Source organism: Balaenoptera acutorostrata, chromosome 8 (assembly GCF_949987535.1).
Source record: "Balaenoptera acutorostrata chromosome 8, mBalAcu1.1, whole genome shotgun sequence".
In the NCBI taxonomy this organism is placed as follows: Eukaryota; Metazoa; Chordata; class Mammalia; order Artiodactyla; family Balaenopteridae; genus Balaenoptera; species Balaenoptera acutorostrata.
Genome location: NC_080071.1, coordinates 21,732,919 through 21,756,258, shown reverse-complemented (window position 1 = coordinate 21,756,258; position 23,340 = coordinate 21,732,919). Strand labels below are relative to the sequence as shown.

General features: G+C 34.6%; 2 protein-coding genes across 6 annotated transcripts in view; one reads left to right on the top strand and one right to left on the bottom strand.

Moving 5' to 3' along the window:
- LOC103007881 (CD302 antigen) overlaps window positions 1–10,585 on the top strand; it is a 134,051-nt gene extending 123,466 nt beyond the window's left edge. For all 3 annotated transcript variants that reach the window (XM_007183155.2, XM_007183154.2, XM_057550752.1), the window contains 4 exons: window positions 2,226–2,342; window positions 3,132–3,305; window positions 4,587–4,613; window positions 7,835–10,585. In XM_007183155.2, coding sequence (XP_007183217.2) covers window positions 2,226–2,342; window positions 3,132–3,305; window positions 4,587–4,613; window positions 7,835–8,037 — 521 coding nt within the window. In that variant the 3' untranslated portion in view covers window positions 8,038–10,585. The remainder of the gene's footprint in view (window positions 1–2,225; window positions 2,343–3,131; window positions 3,306–4,586; window positions 4,614–7,834) is intronic.
- A 273-nt stretch (window positions 10,586–10,858) lies between these two features.
- The window catches only part of MARCHF7 (membrane associated ring-CH-type finger 7), a 46,039-nt gene continuing 33,557 nt past the window's right edge, over window positions 10,859–23,340 (bottom strand). For 2 of the 3 annotated variants that reach the window (XR_009008963.1, XR_009008962.1), the window contains 5 exons: window positions 19,207–19,316; window positions 16,192–16,305; window positions 14,657–14,705; window positions 13,943–14,128; window positions 10,859–12,173 (listed from right to left, as the gene is read on the bottom strand). Coding sequence is in view for 1 of the 3 variants with exons in the window: in XM_057550753.1 (XP_057406736.1) it covers window positions 12,115–12,173; window positions 14,657–14,705; window positions 16,192–16,305; window positions 19,207–19,316 (332 nt within the window). In the remaining 2 variants the exon portion in view is untranslated. The remainder of the gene's footprint in view (window positions 12,174–13,942; window positions 14,129–14,656; window positions 14,706–16,191; window positions 16,306–19,206; window positions 19,317–23,340) is intronic. The other variant, XM_057550753.1, reaches the window with a different exon arrangement.

The following is a 23,340-nucleotide window of genomic DNA, read 5'->3' as shown; positions in this document are numbered from 1 at the left end:
ATCTCCAAAAAGGTTTTACTAATTTTTACTCCAACCACTTATGAGTTCCTATTTTTCTACACCCTAAGCCAGCACTGTTTAATCGGCACGTCTGAAACTCTTATTTTCATTCTTTTACCAGTGAAGTTGCATTTTTCACACTTCTTGTGTTACATTTCCTTTCGTGAGGGTGAACTGTCTTTTTTATTTTAATTGAAGTATAATCGATGTACAATACTGTTACAAATTGAACAATATAGTGATTCACAATTTTTTAAGGTTTTACTCCATTTTTGGTTTCTATAAAATATTGGCTATATTCCAGTGTTGTACAGTATATCCTTGTAGCTTATTTTATGCACAATAGTACCTCTTAATCCCCACCCCTATGTTGCCCCCTTCCCCCATCCCTCTCCCCACTGGTAAGCACTGGTTTGTTTTCTGTGTCTACTGCCTTTTTAACAGTCTGAGACCAATTTTTTTTCTTCTATTAAGGTGTTTGCCTGTTATTTTTTATTCATAACAGAGCTTTAGTCTGCCCAGTTTGATTTTCTTCTGCAACAGTATGGTTGGTTTGGGGGGAGATTTTAGGCCCTGTAGTTTTCTTTTCCCCTGTAGTTAAATTTATTTTTTAAGCCTCTTTTAAAAGATGTGAAACTAATCGCCTAATACAAATTTTTCTTACCACGTCATGACCTAATGGCTCTTTCTCGTCTCCATATATCTGTTAATTACCAGAAAGTTACTGGTTTTAGAGTGATGTCATAAATACAGCAGCCTATTATTTAAGTTTCCTGTAATTTCTCAGTGTGTTCCCTGGATCAGCAAGCAGCATCAGTGTCACCTGGGAACTAGTTAGGAATGTAAATTCTCAGGCCCCACATTACTCCAGCTAAATCAGAAGCTCTGGGTGTAGAAGCCAACACTATTTTAACAAGCCCTCCATGTGATTCTGGTGCACACTAAAGTTGGAGAGCCGTTGATCCAAGGCAGTATTCTCAAGTTTTCGGAAGTTTTTGTTAAGTCAGGATGATTTTGGAAGAATGTAATTTAATGATAGGAAAGACTTCCTCATCTCTCCATGTAGTACCTGAATTAGTTGTAGTACCCAAAGCTTCCAAGATAACTTTAAAAGTGTTTAGGATCAATGACTTCTCCTTGGAAAATTATGAAAATTTTAACTTCTAAAATTACTGAGACTGGAAAGTCATGTTTCTTAGGAACATTTTGATGTTTATTCCTCACTTAGCTGAGTACAGCTGAAAGGATGTATTTTTCCCAGGGGTTAGATGTACCTTCCCCACCAGATTTCTGGTTGCTATAAGCTCTGATGTCATCATTCATTCTTCACTTGCAAAAACATGCAATATCATGAGAGAAACTAACTCCATTAGCGTCTTCTCCTAAGATTATCCAGTTAAGACAGTGGAATGATTTTTTTAATTTGCAAGAGAATCTTTGTTGGGTTAAGAAACAAGATTAAATATATCTGGGAAAAGTGAAGTTACTGCTAATATTTTATAGGGTGCTATGTAGCTTATAGATTGAAAGGATAAAAAATGTGAGACATAAAATCTGTGTGTCTGCTGCTCTTTACTCAAACCAGGTGAGACAGTACCAGGAAATATCAGCTGTCCAATGAGAACAGGACCAAGGACCTCCTTTATCACTTTCCCTAACCAGGACTTCCCCAAGGGTGACCACAGAGGAAAATATGGGAAGGCATAGGCTTCAGGCAGCAGGCGCATGGTGGCCCGTTAAGTGAGGCAGGTCAGAGACCGCTTGTTACTTGAACTTCACTAGGTCTTGGGACTGTTCTGGCAAGTTGCCCTGGTAGTTTTCAGCTCTCCTCAGTGTGGTCAGAGCTACTCCTCCCTATAATTGTGAACTGAGGGTAGGAGGGGCCGTGATTGCTAGAGGAAGGGGTAGTGAAAAGTTGAGATGCAGGAAGTGTGTTCTACTGCTCCAGCCTTCCCATGATGTTTTCTTTCCATGTTGTTTACGAGATTACTAACCCTAAGTGAATGAAATAAAAAGTATGATTCTGTTCAGTTTATCACATTATCATTTTACTTTTCTCATGAGTATATTGTCCCTTCAGAAATGTGCATGACATTTTCAAGCTAAATTTTTTAAAAGGATGTAAAAGTATAATGTATTATAATAATGTATAATTTGTATATACTTCATGTGATTTTCATTGATTTTGGGAACATGCTGACTTCTTCTCCCTAAAATAATTTCAGGAGCAGACATGATAAGCATACATAATGAAGAAGAAAATGCTTTTATACTGGATACTTTGAAAAAGCAATGGAAAGGCCCAGATGATATCCTATTAGGCATGTTTTTTGACACAGATGGTAAGTGATATTTATACTTAAATTGTTTCTTACATTTTTTTCTTACTGTTAGTAAAACTGATAACTTTCTTTTAGATTCTTCAATTCTGTAGTTCGGTATTTCCTGTGGTTTCCAGGTATTGTATTTTCAGTATGCACCCATGTACCACAGCTTTCCCCTGAGCAGCTCAATGTGTGTCACATGTTCTGGATTAAAATATGGTTCTAGACTCAGTATTTCTGTAATATGGTGGGGTAATAAAAATTGGTACTAGTGTCAACAATAGGATAAAGATAGACAAGTGTCAAGTAATACTATGTAAATGTATTTATTGTCACTGTTGAAAACAGAAAGTACATAATCATTTTCAAAATGAAATGAAATTACTAAGGTTACCATTAACATTTTAACTATTTTCTTGACTATTTCTTCAGGAAAATTATATATATTTTTAAATCACAAATGGGATCTTCTTCAGAACCTTCTTGAACCAGTATCTTTTGCCTGTGTACAGGATATAGTCCTCCTTCTAATTTAAATCCTACAATCAAAAGTTTAGACCAGACATATCTTAGTAACTTCCCACCTTTAAAACTAGACCCAGGAAATCCCTGGTGGTCCAGTGGTTAGGACTCCATGCTTTCACTGCTGAGGGCCTGGGGTTCGATCCCTGGTTAGGGAACTAAGATCCCACAAGCCATGAGGCGTGGCCAAAAAGTTTTAAAAAAATAAAGCTAGACCCTTTTCTTTGACTTTCTTTTAACACATTTTATACTGTCATAATGTTAAAAATTTTCCTTAACTGACAGATGCCAGTTTCAAGTGGTTTGACAAGTCAAATATGACATTTGTTAAGTGGTCAGACCAAGAAGATGGCGAGGATCTAGTTGACACCTGTGCCTTTTTGCACACCAAGACAGGTGATTGGAAAAAAGGAAATTGTGAAGTTTCTTCTGTGGAAGGAACCCTTTGTAAAGCAGCTAGTAAGTATAATTGAAGGCCTTTTTCCATTCTAAGAGAGGTGGGGAAAATAGGGCTGGTTTTAAAATAATTTTCTTTGTGATGTGTGACTCAATATGTAGAGGAAGTAAGACTTCAGAAGATACTGAGTTGGTTTGCTCCCAAGACTCTTGGAAGTCAAATATGTAATCCTACCTATTACATTTCAGAGGTAGGGCCAGATCATGTAAACCAGGAATACTTTTATTCTATCTGCTTATTCTTAGAGCTTCTAAGAAGTCAAAAATTTCTTATGTTGTTCAAAGGAATTATCATAGCCTCTTTGTGATTTGATTAAACATTGGAAGTGGTGAAGAATAATCATGGCTGATTCCGGAATTCTAATGTTAGCGTACAAAGAATTTGATTCAGTACAAGGACATCTTTGATTAGGCCAAGAAAAATTGCATCATAGTTTATAATTTACTCTGGATTAAAGTATAAGTTTTCTTCTTACACATCACAATGCTTTCTAATGAACAAAATTATCCTGTCCCAAAATATTTTCATATTATTGTTAAACATTAGACAGTTTGTTCTTTTATGTTTTAGAAAGAACTGTTTTCTCACTAAAGACATTTAAATTTCAAAACACGATTTTGGGTTGCTTGAAACAAGACAGAAACAGCCATTTCCCGCATTGCATCCTTAATATTCCCCCCTTCTACTCCAACTGCAAACCAAAACTATACATCTGCCTCTGATTATTTCCTTTCTTTACATCTGAACTACATACAATTTTTTTTTTTAAACTTGCCTCAGCAGGGTTTTTGACTAATCAGTCACACTTTTATGGTAGTAGCATTTGACTTCCAGTATTTGTTGGATTTTTTAAAAGTTGGTTCTTTTCATATACTATGCCTAAGGGCACCATTATATAAGCCAAATTTTTAATTAAACTATAACTTCAAAACATCAGAAATAGTGAGCAAATCTGTACTACCAAGGTAGGGTCACAATTGTATATTTTACTGTTTCTACAGACTTTCCAACCCAAATCCTCTTATCTCCCTCACTTCATCACACTTTTTCTTGAGTTCCCTTATTCTTTTTCCACCAACTGAGCTAATGCGTTTTTAGCTCTCTACATCTTTTTTTAAAAAAACTGAGTTCAAAACAGATAATACAGACACATGACCAAGCAACAGAAATATGGATAATACTAGACTATTAAAGGGTTCGTTTTAAACTACTTTCAAAGTGTTTAGAAGCATTCTTAGAATAAGGCATACTTAAATTAATTATGATTTTCTTTTGTATTCTAGTCCCATATGAAAAGAAATATTTATCAGGTAAGTATGGTCTTCTGTTAAATTTTTCCCACACGAAAGAATATATTAAGATTCTAGCATATTAAAGTAGTACTGAAGACCTCTTTAATTATATGACAGTGTAAAGTAGAACAACTTTTATAAGAATACAGAAAGACTTGACATTTTAAATATATCTGCAAGTTATGTATGAAATGAAGATTTTTTAAAAACACCAAATCTATCTCCTCATTGCTCCATTATCTGTTTCTGTGGGGAATGACTGCATCTTTTGTTAAAAAATTTTTTTCTTGTAGTTGTAATTACAGTTCATGAAGAATCTTAGGGCTTACTAAATGTATTTTTGGGAAAGGAACAGGTAATATATTTACGTGGTTCCAAAAGCAAAACTATACAAGGCAAACACTGACAAATCTGTCTCCTCCCACTGTGCCTCCGTCCATCCTATTCTACCTGAACCCTTATTGGGCACTATTTCACTTTCTTCTTTAAATGTCTAATGTTTCTTTTGCCAATGTAAACAAGAGATATGACTTTTTTATTCACTAAATAATCTAAATATCTCTCCATGTCATTACCTATAGCTAAATCTTCATTCTTTTTTACAACTGTATACTCATCCATTGTATGGATACATTCCATTATTTACCAACTCCGGACCCCTACTGGGTTGTTTCCAAACATTTGCTATTATAACAGTGCTGCAAGGAATGAATCACCTTGCACAAAAGCATGTTTATCTTAGATTCTCTGAAATATAACTGCCGTATTGAACATGAATATATAACTTTGATCAATACTGATAGTTTCAGAGAAATTGTACCATTTTGCATCCCCCAAAACAATGTATGAATGCCAGTTATGAAATTTTTGCAAACTGTGTAGCATATTTGTTAACCTCCATATTTTTGATGTGTAATTAACTGAGGATAAAATGCACAATCTTAAATGTACACCTTGATGGTTGCTTATGTATATACCTGTGTAACTACCACTCAAATCGAGATATAACATTTCCATCACACCACAAAATGGTGTGTACGCATGCCCCTCCCAATAAATGCCCACCCTACCAGCATCCACCCCACAGGTAACCACTATTGATTTCTATCACCATAGGTTAGAGTTGTTTGTTCTTGAACTTCACATAAATGTAACTTTTTCAGTCAGAACATTTTTTTGATTCATCAGTGCTGCCCATATATATTGTACTTTTTCTATTGCTGCACACTACTTTATAAACATACCATAATTTGTCCATTCTCCTGTCTATGGACATTTGATCATTATTAGTCTGGCATGAATGTGATCGTGCTATGAACATTCTCATACTTTTTTTTTGGACCTTTGTTCTCATTTTCCTTGAGAGTGAAACAGCCATAGGGTAGCTAATAATGTTTAGCATTATTAGAAATAATCCAATAATTTTTCAAAGTGGTTGAACCATGTTAACATTCCTGCTGACAAGTTCCATTTGCTCTACATCCATCCGATGATGGTCTTGTCAGTCTAATTTTAGCCATTCAGATGGGTATGTAGAGTGATCTTATTTTAATTTCCCTGATGAAAAATGATGTTGAGCACCTTCACACATTTATTAGCCATTTGGATATCTTCTTTTATAAAATGCCTATTCAAGTCTTTTGCCCTTATTTTTTCCTTAATATCATGATTACTTTCTCTCAGTTTGGAGCTTGCTATGACTGACAGAAGAGGAGAAAAGGAGTGTTTATGGGTTCATTGGGTTCATGTATATATAGGAGAGGTAAATCCTGACTCTTCTATAAGATGAATATATATAACATCTTAAAAAAAAATCAAGCAAAGCACCACCTCACTCATTAAGTTGGCTATCAAAAAGAAAAAAGAAAGAAAGGGAAGAAAGGGAGAAAGAAAGGGAGAGAGAGAAAGGGAAGGAGGAAGGAAAGAAAAGAAAGAAAACAGAGGGACTCCCTGGTGGTCCAGTGGTTAAAACTCTGCTTCCACTGCAGGGGGCACGGGTTTGATCCCTGGTTGGGGAACTAAGATCCCACGTGCTGCACGGTACAGCCAAAACCAAACCAAACCAAACCAAAAAAAAAGAAAACAGAAAATAACAAGTGTCGACAAGAATGTGGAGACCGTGGAACCTCTGTGCACTACTGATGGGAATGTAAAATGGTGCATCCGCTGTGGAAACAGTACAGGAGCTTCCCCAAAAATTTAGCATAGAATTACCATATGATCCAGTATATACCCAAAAGATGTGAAAACAGGGACTTGAACAGAATTTAAACAACCATGTTTATAGCAGTATTATTCTCAGTAGCCAGGAAGGTGGAACCAAGTCAAGTGTCCATCTACAGATGAATGGGTAAGTAAAACATGGTATATACATACTATGAACATTATTCAGCCTTAAAAAGGCAATTCTGACACATGCTACAACATGCATGAACCTGGAGGACACTAGGCTAAGTGAAATAAGCCAGTCACAAAAGGACAAATACTGTATGACTCTAATTATTTGAGGTACCTGGAGTAGTCAGCCTCAGAGACAGAAGGTAGAATGGTGGTTGCCAGGGGCCAGGGAGAGGGGGGAATGGGGAGTTAATGTTTAATATAGTTTTCAGGTTTGCAAGATGAAAGTTCTATAGTTGAATGGTTATGACACAGCACAACAATGTAAATGTACTTAATGCTACTGAACTGCACACTTAAAAATGGTTAAGGTGGTAAATTTTGTTATGCATATTTTACTACAATTAAAAATTTTAAATCAAAGAGCAGTATAAGCATGCATGGAGGCAAATAACAGAAGTAACAAGAGTGGCTGCTTTGAGGAATGGTAATTAAGGGTGAGTAGTAGTAGGGCAGGAGGAACACAGTATTTTCATTACATACCCTGTAGAACTATGAATTTTAAGCTATGCACATGTATACTTTGGATAACATAAAATAATATATGCAAATAGAAATATACGGTGAAACCTTCAGTGTGGATAATTTCCATTTTAGGATCTTAAAGTAGACTGGAGACCTGCAAAGTTTATTTCAAATTTTGAAGTATGGCAATTATTCAAGCTAAGAAATATAATCTTGATAGGAATAAATGTGTGTAACTGTTTTTCTAACCAATGTGAGAAATTTTCAAAATAGTGAAATATTTATGTGATGAAACTATATTTGTGCTCCCCAAAGAGCAATACTATCAACTTGTGTATCCTGATTTCCCATATATTCTTTTGTCTTTTCCTTTACAGATAACCACATTTTAATATCAGCTTCGGTGATTGCTAGCACAGTAATTTTGACAGTTTTGGGAGCAGTCGTTTGGTTCCTATACAAAAGAAGTTTGGATTCTGGTTTCACCACAGTTTTTTCAGCTGCACCCCAATCACCTTATAATGATGACTGTGTTTTAGTAGTTGCAGAGGAAAATGAATATGATGTTCAATTCGACTAAGGTTTTGGAAATCTCAGATTAAGAAATCAAATACCTTGACAGTGATTCCTATGCAAGATTCTAATATAAAACCTAACAATGAAAATCATGGTTTTTATGATGTATTACCTAATTCCAGTAACATCCACTATTCTCATGTAATCACTGACTGTGACAAAAATTAATCTTTAGGATTATAAGAACAAAGTTTTTTAAAAAGGAATAATCTTAGATATAATTTAATGGTTTTAACCACCTCCTCAAATGCACCTTTCACTTGAATGAAGGAAAGCTTAAAGCCCAAGTATTAATAGTAAATCAGGTAAAAAAAAAACAAACCCAGTCTACTTGTTTTACCTTCTCCATCTTCCCTCCCACTGAGTTGAACCACCTTAGTTTATAGTTGAATTTAAAAAAAAAGAAAAATTCTACTTATCACTATAATTTTAGCAATCACTAGGTCTTTAGTAATTTCTATGGTCTTGCTCCTTTATCAGTAAGGTATGGAAGAATAAACCTGACCTTAAAATAGATTCTCTACATTTAGATATCACTTATGCTGGTTACTCTGATAATTCCTCTAATATTTCCATCTTCCTTTATGATTTACATGTAGAAAATTTTACAGATTTTTTAACACCCCATATGCCACATAATTATACAATTTCAGTACTTTCAGAACACTGTTTTGGACCACAAACAGTATTTAGCACTGATCATAAATGGTCAGAATTTCAGTAAGACTTAATAAATTTTGTGAAACAAAAAAAATTACAGCCATACCAGGAAGGTGTGGAGGAGGCTGGCACTGCGGGTAACTCTTGGGTCATAGTGTCCTTCAAGGATTTTTCTCCTACCACCATATCTGTTCCTATATCATCATCTCTCATGCTCCCCAAGCCTTGATGAAGTTTATCATTCAATGACATGAAACCTGTGTAAGCAATAACTGCAGAGAAAAACTAACTACTACTGTAGTGATCATGTTCAAAGTTTTCAGTATGTGTATTGTACATTTTAAGACAATGGTGAAATAATCATTTGGGGGGTAAAAAATGAAAATGGAAGAAAGCTGAAACAATGATTTCTTTAGCAACTTAAAAACACAGTATTAGAAAAGAATGTACTTCACATAAAATTGTATTTACTATATGTAGAAACTTGAAAGTGCGAGGACAGTAATCTCTCTCCCTGACGCATATCCCATCAATCATCTTATGGGAATACTTTTCATATGGATAGAGACACTATCATCTCTCAAGGTTGACCAGTGGCAACGAAGTCCTAGCTTGCGCCGTTTCCACTGGCCACCATGAATCAGAAACATCCCTCGTCACAATTAATGGCAGTTTTCTTAATGAGACATGTATAACTGCAAAGTGAATAATGTGACTGTGGTACTAAAAACCAAATTTTATACTAGGTGTTATTAGAAAGCAATTATGCTCTGTAAAAGCTTTGAGATTTTGTGTATTGATTGAGATGTCTATTTTATTACTGATAATGGTGCTGCTAATCGTGAACATTAGACTGGAATTCCTTACTGCTTTTCCTCCTCAAATTCTACCACTCCTTTAAGAACTGAGACCAGCCATCTGTTCCTTAAAACTCTGTAACTATCAATCACAGATCTTTACAGTATCTAATACACTAGCCGCTAGCCACATGTGGCTATTTAAATAAAGTTCATTTCCTCAATTGCACTAGCCATATTTCAAATGCTCAAATCACGTGCAGTTAGGAGCTACCACGATGGGCAATGCAAATTGTAGAACATTTCCATTATCATAGAAAATTTCAGTGGACAATGCTGCTCTAGAGTCTCCCCTTCCACTTCTACATAACTAATTTTCTTCAGTTCATTTCAGTAAGTTCTACCTAATAATGACAGCTCTACCAAAATGGCTGTTTTAACTGATTTAATTTTCCATGTTTGATTTTATTTCCAAACAAGTCCTTAAAGACCCCGGTAATGCAGTGCTAAATCTTAATTCTCTTTATATATCTGAACATCTGTAATAGGCCCTTGTATCTATTTGGTGGTCAACAGATAACTGAATCATTCAAGTCTGTATTTATTTTTAATATTAACAGTAACATTAGCATGCCTGTTTACATTCAGAATGTATAAACTGCTTTCTTCAAACATCTTGGTTCTACCCAATAATGACAATGTAATTCTTATGTTTGGCAACTATTACTACTATCATTACATTTTACCACTTACTTTTAACTACATTTTCTTAGGAATTTGCAATCTTAAATTCTTAGGTATTTGAGTAGTGTATGGTCTCTATTTTGTTCAGAATTTAAAAGTGATACCAATGAAAGATTTTTCTTATTCCCTCTAATTCACATTTACAGGACATAAGCAGCTAATACAATACTGAAATACTAAGTGGTACAAAGGAACTACAAGAATACTATAAAGCTCAAGCCACTGTCTGTATCTCTGTCATTTAGCACTTAATATAGCAAAACTATAAATAAATTGTATGCACACCAATGGAATGTTTTCTACCATTTACTTAAAATTTTTAAATAAAAAATTTTGTGGGTTAAGACACTACATTTTCATGCTGAGTTCTATTAAAAGCATAAATGTTTCAAACTCAAAGCATCCCTAAAGACCTGTAGAATAGATATTGATACTGGCATCCTTAAATTTTGCATATCTGCTTTAAGGAAGGCAACGCAAAGATAACAGGCAGAAGTTGAGCAAATGTTTTAGAAACAAACAATTATATTTCATATAAAATGGGATTTAAAATAAGATTCTTGGCTATAAGGTTTGAAGGCTTCTTGAGCACCTGTTTAAAAGGAAACATTTCAAACTATAAAGTAAATCAATCAGTATGCACTTTATTTCAAGCCAAAGTTTTACATTAAGACCAACAATCTGACTGAATGTGGGCAAACTGTTGATTCACACGTGAGAAATTACATGGTTTCTATTTAGGTTCTGAAAAAGTAGCTTGACAAAAGACTTTATTTAACCTGAAACCCGCCTGAAGGCATTTTTAAGTGTATCCTAAGGGTGTTGACAGAGAAAATATACAGTGTTATGGACATATACACAACTCAGGACCACAGTATGGTGAACAGTTAATGTTCATCTCTTCTCTAAAGGTAGTGAAAAATATTAAGTCATCAAATAAATGCTTAGAATTACCAAGGAACAGTTAAAAACGACCAGGATCCAAACAGGTTATTTATATCATATTTATCTATAAAGAAGTGACAACACTAAAAAACACATTGAAAACCAGTGTTTTAAACTCTGAATGTGGGGTTTAAAAATATTTCGTTAACTTGAGACTGCAATAATACTTTTAACCAAATAGCATCTGACTGGCAAATTCTGATATAATTTACAGCTGTAATATTCCTAAAAGGAATATCTACATACTATGGCCTATCAAATATAATCTGCATTTTGCATATCAATACAAAAATTTATCCATTTGTACACTTTATTTATATATTTTAAAAATTAGATTTCATTGCTAAGTGAATTCAGAATTCAAATTAAATTTGGAAACCTAATATAATGAATGCTCTTCTTAACTTTCTCCCCATTCTTTTTTTTTAAACACTGGAAGCAAATGATTATGAAAATGAGACCGCAACTTAAGGCATTTTAAAAAGAAAAATAATTAGGTGCCATTTGGCAATTTATTCTAAAAGCATATTTTGTCCCACTTTTTTCACTAACGAGACTAAAACACCAACCTTTTTTCATAAATATAACTACAGTAATCACAACACAAAAAAGGGCTGTCAGCATTGCTTAGATATTTAAAACAAGGGTAACACTTTCCCCACTCATCTAAAAGAAAAATACTTTTAATTACCAGTTTATAAACATCAGATTCACTGGCCATGTTAAAAGGCCCAGCAGAATTTTAATTCAGCAACACTTGAGAATGAACATATATATACATGCATAATGTGTGTGTGTGTGTGTATATATATATATTCATTCTATATATAGACAGTAAATGTGTTCAATAGGTATTTCCCCAGAAAATTAATTCATACTTAATTGCCAGTTTTAATAAACACTGTTCACAGATCATCCATTTGTCTCATATGAAGTTAGGCAATATCAAATGTTCTGTTATGGTCTCCATCTTCTTCAGAATCATCCTCTGAAGCTGTTGAAAGAAAACAGGATGATCAAGAATGATTTTAAGGGGGATGAGAATGGAAGTGTAAGTATGAAGCCAGAACAGCAATGACTTGTACGATAAAAACCCCAATGTAGTATATGCCAGGGTTAGTGCGGTCTGACTGTGGGTGAGGCCCGTCTACAACGCTCCCACCCCCCATTTTCATTTTTTCTTGTTAGTTTTTATTAAAATGAAAATGTTTAAAAATGTGGCTCAAGAACATCTAAAAAGTTTCTGAGATCAATTTGTGTTCACAGTAGCTAATGAGAAATACACTAGAGAAAGAGTAAACTTAAGGCAAGTGCTCTCACACACCTGAGTAGAATCTGGCTTATTACTGCTGCATGTTTGATGTATCGGATGAGAATGAAAAAAAATGTACATAGAATAATAGGTTATGGGTGTTCTTGAAATGTACATCAGAGCTATGTCTATACAATGCCAAGAAAAAGCTCTATTTAGTCAAAAAAGCTTTATATAGACACAGCCTAATGTAATTGGATTTAGTAAAAACCTTTTGTTGAGATTATTCCTATGCCTCCATGTTGTCAGAAATTTATCACTCTTGCAACATGTCCGACCTCAATTTATTTTAGTCATTAGTGGCTCAAGAGTTTAATATAAAACTTCCACGAATGTCTTTAAGAAGGACACAGTAAGTACAAGACTATGTAACTGTCTGCATGTGAAGGAAAATGGAAGTTCACTAAACATCCTACCAGCATTTCCCCTATTATCAAGGGCAGAAAGGTTAAATGTACACTCTTCTTGTATTTAATACTGTACAATTTAAGGGCAACCAGAAAATGGAATCAACAAGAAAAAATTATGCAACACGTACAGATGAAACTTCAATCTCCATATATTTACCTTGCAGAAATTTAAAATCCATTTTAAATAAATATCAAGCATATACTTAGCTCATGAAGAGTAAATCCTATGCTTAACTTTTATGCAATATCATGGAGAAATGTCAAACTAAAAAATAAAATAGCTTTTCAGAGAATTTCTCATGTTTTCTATTGGATTAACTCTACAGAAGAAAATTCAGTCAGAACCAATTTTCAGAATGTATTAATACTCTAGCACTTAGGAGTTAACTTGTAGCACCCACATCTTTCACTCTCAGTTGAGTCTGGGTATATATTTCAACTTCACCTTTTCCCTCTTGTTCACATGTTGGGAGTAGACCCTCCTATATGTTTAGAAAACTAAATTCTAAACGAGAATGTTAGTTGAAAACAAGCAATCTGGGGAAAATGTACACTGCAACAAATTACTCTCATCACATTTGACAAAGTATCAATTATAATTTACAAAAGAGAGATCTTTGTATTAGCCAACATGATGGATCTGAACTAAGAGGTATGAAGGAAAAAAAGATTTACACTAAATGAAGTCCCACTTTATTATACCATTTGATTCCTTTATATACCATTTCCACACATACTAAAGTTGTGAAAATGCATTACCTCGTTGTACCTCTAATCCTTTTAAAACTTTAAAAAAACCTTACTTCAAAGGATGCTTTCTCTAAAGGTAAAAATATTATGCACATTACAGGTTAACAGTCCAAGTATTTTGAAGATGAGTATAGAAGATAATCAATTGGAGAATACATATATAAAAACACTTCAAAGAGTGTACTGGAATCTGATCATGGGATGCCAGTTGCTTTGGGTGAAAAAGCACAATAGGTAGGGTAATCTTGGATTCCCAGGAACTGTTCCAGAGCCACCAATATCTGTGCCCACCTGGTATGAAGCACCCTGGAGGTTGTAGGACTTTGAGAAGAGAGTAAGCTGTGCAGATGCCTGTAAAGATTTGGGCATTAAGTGCCTTCACATAGGAGCCCAGGCAGAAGTCCTAAAGCTGGAACGTGATCTTAAGAGATTGGAGCTGCTGGCGGAGCTGGCTGCCTATTAAAGGTCCATGAGGACCTGAACAAGGAGCAAAAAACAAAAAACAAAAAAAAAACAAAAAAACTATGGCTTCTGTTAGGGACTCAGAATTAGGACTCTTTCACCACTATATTCCTAGAACTATATATAAACCCAGGGAACACCTTTTATGATCTAACAAAGCTAAAGAACAAGTAAAATTTCACACAGAAAAAATCTAAAGAAGTGTGTTTTGATTAGTAAACATGTCTTCTTTTAAAAAAGTGTTAACATTAAAAGTGTTAAAATTAAGGTGATTAAATATATATTTTTATTTTAAATAAAATACTGATGGTTAAAATAACACCATTCCATACATTAAAATTAATTTAATTTTTAAAAAATAGGCTCTTAAAAAACTAGTGTCAGTTGCCCCACCCATCTTTCCCAAATCAATTATTCTGGTATTATTAAGCCTATAAATGAAGCTCTAATTTGGTAAAAGAGTATATATACTTAGGTTTTGCTCTGTGGGTTTAATTTGCAAAAGTAAATTCAACAAGTCTGGGGAGGGGAAATTCCACCTACTTTCGAGATCTTCCATATGTGCCTGAAGAGTTCTTGCAAGGTTAATAAACTAGAAACAATGCAGAAAGAAATACAGTAGTTTAAATGTAGCAAATGGATCTAAAGAGAGAATCAGTATAAGAGATTCATTTCTACTTAAAAGTCAAACATAATTTTAAGCCTTTAAATAGGGGGTTTTTCTCCCCCCACATCAAAACTTACAAGCTTAAGGATATGATTTTTTTAATGTCTTACATAATCATTATTGCCATGTAAAAATCATATATTAATCACGTAGAAATTGGGAGCAGATACAATACAATATTCTATGAATACCGCTGTCTTCTTGCATTGATATAATACTTCCAAAAACTATGGAGAAAAAAAATTAAACCTCTGCAATTTGGACCCAAGTGAATTTTACTGGTCAATTAAAAAAATAAATCAGTATTTTCCTGCCTAGAAGTATTGCATTTGACTCTGTACTTTTAAAAAAATCATAAAAGTGACTTCCACTTTAATATTAACTTGTGTATACCTTTTACAAAGGCATGAATTCAACACATCTTATTATATACTTTATATGGTTCGTTCACTCTGAAGAGATTAAAGTTGCCTGTTTAGAAATCAAGAGCTCTTTGCTCAAATTCTGAAAGCTCTTGATAGTTCGTTCTCTTTTTCTCTGAATGATAATAATCTGTCAACTGGCTCACAGGAATAATGTTTACATGATTACAGAAAAATGTTCTACCCATATACACTGAATTGGTTATTTGATAATTTTCAAAATATAATAGAAACATTATACCTCACCATAAACTACTAAATTTTCATCACCAAGAGAACATCTATATAAAAAATAGTTTGAAGGATATGTTTATGAACACATTTCAAGATATTAGGTGTTCAGAATGCTACTGTAATGAGATATAGACTCTAGTCCCTGCTACATAAAATGGGCAAGGCAGTAGAGTATAAATTTCCAGAACAGTACCTTTTAATTAAAAATACCTAACAAACAGCTAGCTTAAGTGTTAAATTAAGGCAATAGTGTATAGACTAAATGCCAAATAGTCCAGATCTTAAGTAGTTTGAAATAAGGAGGCTTAAAAACTACTACACTGGTAATCTTTTACAAGACAGTAACAAATAAATTGAAGTTAATTTCCCATACTCTTTCAGTTTTTGGAGTTCAATATCAGGTTTCTAAGTTAAAATACTGAGTCTTGTTTTTGTTTTTTAATTAAAAAGAGCATTTTCCTTAGTACTTCCAATTCTGTCCCTGTTTTTCACTGAAATATATTCCAATCACCTTCAAGAGCTAGAAAATTACTTCTTTTTCTAAAACAGCTTTATGAGAAAATTAGGCTGCTTGATACAGAGGTAAGCCAGACAGCAATTTCTATTAAATCTACAGTATCTTTAATTTTAAGAAAGATTTTAATATAAGAACTCCCCAAAGGAAATAGACTGTGAACATATAGAACAATCTGCTTTCCAAAGCAAACACTTGTTGCATCACATCCACCCTTTTCCCCTGCTCCAAGGTTACTTACTCGGACACGTGTGCTTGGTTCATTCGTATTTCCCATCATATCAGAAAAGCTTTGTTCGCACAAGTGCAATAACACAACTAGGTAGAGACCAGAGCTGATAAACTCATACTCAGCCTTCAACAGGGAAGCAAACGAGAAAAAGAAGAATATGGAGAATGAAAAATTAATAGACAAGAGATTGACATCCAAAGTATACTGAGAAACTAGAGGAAATGTATTCATATCCAGTCTTAGTAAGAGATACAGCACCATCTATTAAACCAAGAAATAAAAAGTCACCCTCCATAATTTCATAATTTTACTAATGCTATAAGGTGTACAAATAGGTGTGTGAATATCCTCTTTATTTTCATACAGTCTTCTTTTATGTAATTTATATAAAAGTGGGACTTTTAACTCATTTGATGGTAGAATCAATGCTCTGGTTCTATCAAGTTACAAAGCGCCTAACAGATTTTATTAATACAAATGGCTATAAATGTTTACTTAATTATCATTTCATCTATAGCTAAATCAATAAATTATACAATTAAAATCTAGTCAAATGGGTCAAGTGTTTATTACATAATATAATTAACTTTAAGGTAACAGTAAGTATAAAAATGAATAAAGGTAATAGAGTAACTGTTCTTCATATAATTCACATAGAAATTTATAGTGGGTAAAACCTTGTCCTTTGGTTCAAAATTGTTGTTTTGAAGCTAATAATACAAGTCATGAATATAGTGTTATTAAAAATCTAATCTATCCTGTAATTTTTATACAGTGAACTACCTGTAAGTTGTACCATTTTTGGTAATTAACTCATCTGAAGTTAAGAACTATACGTTCTTAGTAACAACTTTAGCAAGTAACTGGTTATCAGATCCCACAGAGCATTCAAGAAATTTGAAATTGACTTATTAAAACTTTCTTTAAATCTTCGCTTACTTTTCTTATTTTTAACTTAAAAGGAAATAAATTTATGTCCTGAAAATTTTTTTAAAAAATTTTAATGTTTATCACCTTGAAAAAAATGAAGCTACTGGATAATGAGGAAATAAACTGCATTAAGCTAATCATTTCAAATGAGAGTAGTTCTTGGGCCCCCAGAATCCAAGATTCACACAGAACAAAGAAGTTAAAGCCAGGAAGCTTAATCAAGGCTGTCACTGCCTTTACAATGACTCCACCTAATATTTCCTCACACTTAAATTATTTAAGATTGTGGGTCATTAAATCCTTGGAGAACCATGAAAACATTCCTGGTTGAATCGAAATGCCAAAGAACCACCTTTAAGAGACATGATGGAGCACCTAGAGAAGGAAGAATGGCAGAAGAAAACCATCCTTTGAAACCTACTCTCATTTTGAGAAGATGAAAAAAAATTTTTTTCTTTCCATCATTGTATTTTTACATACTCTTTTCCCCGTTCTTTAAAATACCAATGCTCAGCTGTCTAGAGAGACTCCTTAGGGATTTAAGACAATTCCTTGCTGAAAACACTATTCTCTTTGGACAAGTGGCTCATTAAAGAATAGAGTAATAATTAGTATGAATAGCATCTATGCTACATCAATTGCCTTAATGGTTCATTAATTGTATCAGTGATTCTTAACCTGGATCTAAGTAGTCAGCTTCAAAGGATCTGGGAATCCCTTAAATCATATACAAATATTGTGTCTTTGTATATTTTGTTAGGAGTATGATTTTAATCAAATTTTCAAAGGGTATTCATTATTCCCACATTTTAAAAGTAAAGGGTATCCATAAAAGATCATGTTGTTTGGTTCCATTTATACGAAATATCCATAATGGATAAATCCAGAGACAGAAGGCAGTTGGTGGTTGCCGAAGGAAGGGGGGACAGGGAGCAACTGGTTAAGGGGTACAGGATTTTCTTTAGGAGAGATGAAAGTATCTTGGAAGTAGATGGCAGTGGTGGTTGCACAACATCGCAAATATACCGAATTGTTCACCTTAAAATGATTTTTATGTTTATGTGAACTTTACCTCTATCAAAAAAAGGGGGGTGTCCACTACTCCTTAATTTAAAGTGCTTTTCAAGCATTCATGCATTCTCCTACCATCATATCTCTTTTTATAACAAATATGCTAAGCACACTTGGAGAGTACGGCTCTTGAGTCATCCTTGTAATCTCCTTTAACATCTTTTATCCCCCAGAATTTTCCTTTAGGAGAAAGAAAAGGGGGAAAATATTGAACTCTTCATTCTAACTATCTAAGCATCTCAAAAAATTTTTTTAATTTAAAGCTTCAAGAAACAAAAATTAGTGACCAAATCAATTATTAGGAGAATAGTTATCAATAATACCAAAAAATCTGAGAAATGAGAAGAAAATATTTGAAAAAAAATTTAATAAGATCAGATTATTCATTATATGAATAGACTATAATGACACAAATACTAAAAGAAAGAGGTTTATAAACAATGTGAACTTGGAATTAAAGATTTCTTAAGTAAGTTGTTCATCATAAAGTTGGAGGTAGGAATGAGGAGAGTGGAGGGAACCAGGATAGTAGAAGAACATGGAGGCAGATAGGCACATAAAAAGCTATTCCTAACATAAAAAAAAAAAGGAAGGGAGGAAGGGAGGGACGGAGGGATGGAGGGATGGAGGGAGGAAGGAAGGAAGGAAGAGGATGAAGATCCAGGGCTTGGTGTTTCAATCATGTTCTAGGACTAAGAGGTATTCACAACTGAGACAGCTCTTAGCATGCCTATTTGGGGACCACTTAGTAAGCCTTTATTTTCACGTTTATTTAGGAACCATATAATAAATTTTACCTTAATAATTTAAAACCTGCGACTTGTTTTTTTGCCTTTCACTTTCAAAAAGTTATAGGAAAGTAAAGAAAAATTATAAAATTATATACCTAATGCAGTAAAAGAAAATGTTATTATTATTATTTTAATGCAGGTTTTCTGACCATGATTTAATCTTTTCTTCAAGAGTTGTCCTTTAAGCACAGAATAGACACTTACCAAGGTAAATTAGGCAAAATATACTAACTTGTTCATTTGCATGAGCTCTATGTAGTTCATGAATATCAAAATCCTCCAGGTTAAGCTGCAACTTCTCTTTACAGAGTTCACAGGTGGTTACAGCCTCTAGCGAAGAACCTGGTAAAAAATTACAAGTAAAGCTTAATTTTGCAGGGTCTCCACAAAACATTTTTCCTTGTAGGTTTAAGCTTAGAACACAGAAAACTGAAAGGAAGGCAGGGAGGAAGAGATAGCAGGGAGACTGTGCTACGACCATAAACCAGTAATGTCTCCTAAAATATCAATCAGTAACACCTGATGTGCATGTCAAGTCCTACTCTGTGGTACCTAAGCCTCCACCCATTTTTTCCCCCCAGATGCTCATACATTTTGATATGGGAAGCTGACAATGGAATGTTAGTTATCTGTACCTCCTACTTCCTCCTTAAGTACTCTGGCAAGATGCCAAGAAAACATGGTATCTAAAACAACTAGTTACATATACTCAGGCTAGTATCTTTAATGTGACAACATATACTAAGACCTTCTGTGGTCGAAGAAATGTGTCTTCCCTGCAGCACAGAAGGCAAAAAAAGGGATCCACCTTTGTTCAGATAAAAACAGCTCCCCTCTGCCATGAAAAGAATGAAGTCCTTATACATGCTACAACTGCTAAGTAAAATAAGGCACAAATAAGATACAAAAAGGACAAATGTTGTATGATTTCACTTATAAGAAATATGTAGAATAAGCAAATTCATAGAGAAAGTAGATCAGAAGTTACCAGGGTCTGGGGAGGAGGGGGAGAAGGGTGTTAGTGCTTAAGGGGTATAAAATTTCTGTTTAGGGTGACTTAAAAGTTTTGTAAACAAATAGTGGTGATGGTCACAAAACATTCGGAATCTACTTAATGTCACTGAATTATACACTTAATAATGGTTAAAAGGGAAAATTTCATGTTATATCAATATATATTTTACCACAATTAAATAAAATTCCATCTGTCCTGTAGGCACTCAACACTTGGTTACTCCTAAGCTTCTGGCTCCAATTAAGTAGGTCTTGTCTAATTAAATATATAGCCATTTTCCCCCTTGTGTTTATTTTTAGACAGGGTTTTAAAATGAAAAAAGGTACTAAAAATTAGAGCAAGTCATGTGCATAAACAAGATAAAGATTTAGATTCAATTTAACTAACATTTACAGAGTGCTTGTTATGTGCCAAAATAGATTAGAAGTTCTGGAGATTCAAGGATAAGTCCATAGTGTTATGACCTGATGGAGAATATAAAGAATGTGAAACTTTAGAAGGCTTTCTCTTATCAGACATTTATTCTCTGATTCAGAAGCAGGAAAAATGTGATGGTCATAAAATATGGACACTGGATATCATTAAAACAAAGTCTTTCACATCTTAGGGTTTCATTTTTCTCTTCTACGGAACAAGTGACCTACAGAAGTTGCTCAAAAAGGTCATATGCAGATGGGAGGAACCCATTTATCCCTACAATCTTTTTTTTTTTAAATTATTTATTTATTTATTTATTTTATTTATGGCTGTGTTAGGTCTTCATTTCTGTGCGAGGGTTTTCTCTAGTTGCGGCAAGTGGGGACCACTCTTCATCGCGGTGCGCGGGCCTTTCACTGTCGCGGCCTCTCTTGTTGCGGAGCACAGGCTCCAGATGCGCAGGCTCAGTAATTGTGGCTCACGGGCCTAGTTGCTCCGCGGCATGTGGGATCTTCCCAGACCAGGGCTCGAACCCGTGTCCCCTGCATTGGCAGGCAGACTCTCAACCACTGCGCCACCAGGGAAGCCCTATCCCTACAATCTTTAATCCAGGATTCTGTCCTTTACATCCCACCTCATTCAGTAGGCCCTGACTGCATTTGCCTAAACTTGTACTAGACGTATTCTATTCATCTCTGAACATCCTGTAGAGTTTCAACAGTCCATATATAGTAGCTGCCTAATAAATGTTTAAATGAATCTCTACCAGAGAATCACCTACCAGATGGGGTCTTTATGAAAATACGAGAAAGCCTTGTGGAAACTAAAAGGAAGGTTCAGTTCTTGAGATCTTAACATTCATTTGACCATGAATACTTATTATTACCTTTAAAACCTATTTAATTGAGTACTTACTATGAGTCCAATACTGTGAGAAACTATTCATAAACATCATCTCATTTGACCTTAACAACAAGGTATTACTCAATTTTATTCATGACGGAATTGAGGCTCAACTCCAGACCTACTTAAAAATGTTTAGGAATGGATCTGAGGCATCTATGTTTTTAAAAACTCCAATGGGTAATATTTTGATCAGCAACCAGGGTTCAGAACCAATGTTAAAAGAGATTTACTCAAAATCCTATAGTTAAGTGTTGGAGTCAATATTCCAACCTAAGCATGTCTAACTCCAAAAATCCAATGTTCTTAGACAATATATTGTATTATCTGTTTTCCTGCCTACATAATACTAACAATCCAATTGCAAATGTAACAGAAGGTGAGTCAAGTTGTTTTTCATTTTGGTGATACCTAACATTTCTGGACCCTTGCTAAGTGTCAAGAACCATGCTGAGCACTCATTTTATCTTAATAACACCCCAGGGTGATGACTAATAAAGCCTATGAGGCTGTCATAACACTATACAGCCAAGAAGAGCCTGCTACAGGTAAGACAGCCCATCGCACAGGTTTGGGATCAGGTTAGTTTAGAAGAAAAGATAACCCCCTACCCCAAGGAAGCCTTTGCTAACCTTGCAGCAGGAAAAAATTTCCCACTACCTTCGTAATCTCCAGTTTGAATAGGTTACTCAAACTCCTCCAACAGATTATTAACATTAAAATTAATACCATCATACCTCACAACCTGTTTGCCTATGCCACCCAGCTATCACCATCAGACTGTCATTTTCACACAATTATGTACATTTACTACTCTGATCTAATTTCCCACCCTACTAGTCACATTTCACTAGGTCCTCTGGTACTCATGGTCCAACATTAAATTCCTCTTAACCAATCTCCTTTATGAATTATCTCTTCAACTTCAAGCCTGAACCACAGTGCTTCACAAACTGATACATACTCTGCTGCAGCCATTTTTTTCCCCACAACACTTTGTACCTCAGGACCAAGAAATAGGGATAGATGCCCCCTCCCCACACCTATTGCTGTTTTGAAACTCTAAGTCCCTCCTCATTCATTAACGACTTTAGCACGTCTCTTCTTTACCCAACTTATTTCTTATTTCTTATGTACCCAACAGCCACATAAAACCACATTTGATTCCGACTTCCTCAACATCCTTGCTTCCAATATTACCCTTCCCCACGGTTATGGTCATACCGTTGACCCTGTCATTGCAGTGTACTGCACTACTCCTAAAATCTGTATTTTAAGCATCCTCTCCTGTGCACCTAAAACTTTTCATCATTTTAGCTCACCTACTCTGGCAATTCTCTTCAATGTCACTGAGATTCAAAGACACTGACCCTACCACTTCTCACTATCCACTTCCTAATGTTCTTACTCCCTTCCTTATTTTGTCTAATTTCTAGGCTCACCACAACTACAGCCTTACAAACACCCTTAACTCCCTTCATCATATTTGCCTGGCAAAGGTCCCAACCCCATCGAACTCAAATCCTCATCTGTATCCAAGTATCTGAAAACTGCTTCTAAAAAAAAGTACACGTATCCCAATCCCACTTTTAAATCATATTCATGGCCACAGATTTTTATGGACATTAGTACTACCTGAAAACCCTGAAAGCATTTTAGAATGTTATTTTCCCCACACATGAAAATCTCTTAACCTATCCCCTCATCAGCTAAAGACCTTACTAAGAAAACAGAAGCAATTATATAGGAATTCAAGCACCTTCTCACCAAAGCAACAAACTGATCAATAATCCATATCTACACCAGCTTTCTAGAGATGAAGTACCCTTTTTCCTATTAAAGGCTAACTACTCAACTTGTGCTCTGGATCCCATCTTTCCTTTCCCTTTTCATAATTTTTTTTCTCTCCATTGTATCTCTTGTTAAAATAAAAAATGCCCTCAAATTTCTACCTCGAAACAAAAACAAAACAAAAACATGTACCATGACCCCATATAACTCTCCAATTCCTACCCTGTATCTCCAATCTCC